Here is a 4,294-nt window from a genome sequence, read left to right as displayed (position 1 = left end):
TTCTTTTAAAACGCTCATCACCATCATCTATGAACAGGTGCTGCGAATTGAGAAGGAGTGTCCTGCTTATCTCAGCCTCATCACCAGCTCCGTCATACTTCCATCAGTTTGCTTCATCTCTTAGTTAGGCCGTGCCAGCAGGTTACACACACGATAAACATCATGGAAGATTAAGCTTGTCATGGGTGGCTCACATACCGGTATGTTCATGAACACGTCTGTAAGAGATTAAGTTATTTTAGATGCCGGTACTGGAGCTCCTCCAACTTTGTCTCCCACGACTGTTTATCCACTGCACTACAGCTGCTCTGCAGAACGGTGTCAGGTTGGATGGGGTCGCGCTGCAGGGGCATATGGTAAAATAACTACTAAATGCATGTATGAAGAGATCGGTATATCAGTCGCTCATATAACCCTTACAGGGAGATAGTAAAGTCGCTAGTTTCCTGTTTTGAATGGGAATGCAAGCTTAGCTAGATATGAAATCATCATTGCTATTATTTATTGTTTACTTTTATAAAATAGCAAAATCTAATGTGTAATAAATATGAGTATGAATTTAACCCGGCTGTGACGCGTTGAAACTCATCTACGCTAGATACGCCTATAGTGTTGAGCTGAAATGATCAAAATGAATTCAACATGGAACAAAAATAACTAGGCCACATTAACAACCATCCCTCTTCGGATTTGGCAACGGTTATAAACATGGTTTGGGCAAGAGGTTGACTAAACACAATTCTCTATCTATTGTATTGCAAAGGTTTAACGTTGACGAGCAAACGGGGAACTTTTCAACTTTCCAACATTAATGCAAAGAAGACTGACAACTGAAAACAACTTTCAAACATTAGTACACGGCAGATTGACAACTTAAACCACTTTTCCAATTTTAATGCTCAGCAGATTGACAACTTAAAACAACTTTTCCACATTGATGCTCAGCAGAATGACAACTTAAAACAACTTTTCCACATTGATGCTCAGCAGAATGACAACTTAAAACAACTTGTCCACATTGATGCTCAGCAGATTGACAACTTAGAAACATCTTCAAACATTGATGTTCAGCAGAATGACAACTTACAACAACTTTTCCACATGGATGCTAAGCAGAATGACAACTTAAAACAACTTTTCCACACTGATGCTCAGCAGATTGACAACTTAGAAAAATCTTCAAACATTAATGTTCAGCAGAATGTCAACTTAAAAAAACTTTCCCACATTGATGCTCAGCAGATTGACAAATGAAAATAACTTTCCGACATTAATACTCAGCAGATTGACAACTTACAACAATTTTCCATTTGGTGCCTTTTACACCGGTGTATGTTTCAAATGGATTGGCATTTCTGCCGTGTGGCCCATATTCTGAACGTTAAATACAACCGGTGTTTTCTGGTGTTCTTGGCGTCATGTTCGTTTCCTTTTGAATTATTAATACACATGTAGTGTAAGTGGATACCGACAAACGGCAGGATTCTTTTCATCACACGTTCATCACGGTTGTGTCGTTCTAGTAACGTGATTTCCTCGCATAATATTCGGCTACTGGGAGCGTGATTGGTTTTTTGAAATTGTATGCTGCTGATGGACAAAATAATTCATATATATATATATATATATATATATATATATATATGTGTGTGTGTGTGTGTGTGTGTGTGAGTGTGTGTGTGTGTGTGTGTGTGTGTGTGTGTGTGTGTATATATACATGTGTATTGAAGGGTTAAATTAAATTTTACACACAAAACTTTAGCAACCGCGTTCAAAGTTACAATTCCGTTACTATCCCCTCAATTATAGTCTCAAAGCAAATTCGTGAAAAGATAAAACAAAACGAATATTGAAGAACTGTATCATTGCTTCATTGCTTTAATGATATAAGACTGACAGAACGTTAGGAGAACGTACAATCCAGTCATTATCGTTGTCTGGAATTCGTTACCATTCCAGTAAATCATATTAATTTGCAATTGTCCAGGTGAGGTGAGGTGAAATTGGGTTTAATGTCGCCTCCAAGATTATTGCACATAAATAGCGTCGTGCATGCTCGTGTGTGTGTGTGTTTGTGTGTGTGTTTGTGTGTGTGTGTGTGTGTGTGTGTGTGTGTGTGTGTGTGTGTGTGTGTGTGTGTGTGTGTGTGTGTGTGTGTGTGTGTGTGTGTGTGTGTGTGTGTGTGTGTGTGTGTGTGTGTGTTGAATCAATACATTTGTCTCAGTTGTAACAAAGTCACAAACTAATTGGTTTCGTGTAGTCCTCTCCCCTGCCATTCAGTAGTAAACCAAGTACGTTCTTTCATGTACATAGAGGAAGTCACAAATTGACGTATAAATAGCTTTTGACATTTCAAAATATAGATATTTCATAAGAAATGATATTTTTAGTATAAGGAAGAACAAAATGTTATATAGAGAAATAATTTGGGTGTGAATATATGTGTTGTGAAAATAACCCTTATATCAATACTTCACTGTTCTGACTTTTTTACCTGATTTCAGGCTCTACTACTAACAACCATAGTCTATGTATATAATGTTAATGGACAGTATAATAAATATAATATTGTGGTATTAATCATTATTATAAGCTTTAGGAGAAAACAACTAGAGTTGTTTCAAATAAAAACCAGTCGACAGAAGATTGTTACCTGAGGAGAAAGCCATTCTTCGTCGTTCCATTTGTTTGCAATTATATCATATTTGTTTGTCAATGATGGACCAGGAGCGTAATTCGAAATTGCTGGCGAACCGGCCAGGACAATATTTTCAAATAAATATTATGGCAGAATTACAGTTTATGACATAAGATGTTTTATCACGATATTCATAGTGATGCTTTCTTTTTCACGACAATATGTGTGTGCTTTGTGAATCACGATGGAAGCGAGAAAGTAATATTGTTTTGCATCATATCACTCAAATATTTATATACAAACACATTTATCCGCCGATTTTACCATTACGTCTAGGATAAGGGAATACGTCACAGGTTTGGCATTTCGAGTGGGACCCCCCCCCCCCCCCCCCCCCCTCCCCCCCCCCCCAAAAAAGGAAAGTAATCAACTCATAAATATTGTTTTAATAACCGGTATGGTTTTTAAATATATGGAAATACAAATATCATAAAGATGCGTTAAGTTAGATAAACTCTCTTCTCTTAGCTGATATGCTTCGGAAAAAGTATTAAATTTACGTAGGAATGAATACAAGCGCAAAAACGCGACATTTCGTTGTCATGACTGCAGTCATGGAATGCAGTAATCTGCACAGCCAATTAACAGGTTTGCGTATCATCAACTGATTACTTCCATTATTGTTTGATTGGAGCTCTGGGGTATGTCAAAAATGCGTTTAGCAAAGAATGTCCGCCAATACCATGACTATGTTACTGAACAGCAGTTACACGGTCAGACGAACTAAGGGAAGTGTAATACATGCGTGATTCTTGTGGTGTTGTCTGTGATTAGTCACGGAAGGAGGGACAGTGGCTGCAGTGGACTAACATCTAGTCTCTGAAATGAAATATTTTGCAGAAGAAAACGCTGTTCAACTATCCTAATAAAATATAATATAAAGGAGACAATAGGCTATCTTCAACTGCAGTAATCTAGACTTGCTAAATATTATAGACTTAAGGAAGATAATATATGGATGTGAAAGTGTTTTTTATGAGGAACAAAACGTTCACAACGTGTATTTCACCTGATGGAGGAGTAAGCATATACTCAGAAACGTTGTGTTCCTTTTAATAAAGAAGTTGACATCCATACATTCTCTTCCTTATGTGGATCACTTCTAAATGCCGTTCTAAGACTTATTATAGACTTGCATGGGATATATTGGCTATATTTTTGTTTAAGAGGCTGTATGGACAGTAATGTATTCTTATTTTGCACATAAAACAAATTGCATGCATCTATCCCTGTTATTGACATATGAAGTATTTGACTGACTGTCTAACCCTTTGTGACAGCAACTGTGAGTGTATGAATTGACCTTTGCCCTCGTGTGAAGACCTTGACCTTTTCAGCAGAATTATAATAGTTTTATCGTTCGAATTTCGAATGAACGACTGTGACATACGTTTAGTCTAACCTTGACACCATCCTGACCTTAAACTGCTAATATGATTGATTAACCTTTACATTTGACCTTGACCTTACAACATAGTGAACGGCAGTATATATTTAAATGTATTATACGTGTACCATGATGAAATTAACAATCACCTGTATAAAACTTTGACATTTGTATTGAAGGGATAAATCAAAATTTACACACAAAACTTT

The 4,294-nt window shown here is 36.8% G+C and overlaps 1 protein-coding gene across 1 annotated transcript; it reads left to right on the top strand.

Annotated features, from left to right (window-relative positions):
* The first annotated feature begins 242 nt into the window (after positions 1-242).
* Positions 243-1,254, top strand: LOC139475485 (involucrin-like). Its single transcript, XM_071258686.1, has 2 exons — positions 243-356; positions 907-1,254. The coding sequence occupies exons 1-2, from the start codon at positions 243-245 to the stop codon at positions 1,252-1,254; spliced, it is 462 nt and encodes a 153-aa protein (XP_071114787.1).
* The last annotated feature ends 3,040 nt before the right edge of the window (positions 1,255-4,294 follow it).

Source organism: Haliotis cracherodii, unplaced genomic scaffold, assembly GCF_022045235.1.
Source record: "Haliotis cracherodii isolate W230 unplaced genomic scaffold, xgHalCrac1.p SCAF_3, whole genome shotgun sequence".
Taxonomy (NCBI): domain Eukaryota; kingdom Metazoa; phylum Mollusca; class Gastropoda; order Lepetellida; family Haliotidae; genus Haliotis; species Haliotis cracherodii.
The sequence above is the reverse complement of the archived record's forward strand: the minus strand, read 5'-3'. Positions and strand labels throughout refer to the sequence as shown.

Excerpts from the sequence above, each read along its gene's own strand:
- LOC139475485 (XM_071258686.1), top strand. The coding sequence starts at position 243 with ATGCCGGTACTGGAGCTCCTCCAACTTTGTCTCCCACGACTGTTTATC. Across the intron at positions 357-906 it reads TCGCGCTGCAGGGGCATATG|ATTGACAACTTAAAACAACT; the intron begins GTAAAATAACTA and ends AATGCTCAGCAG.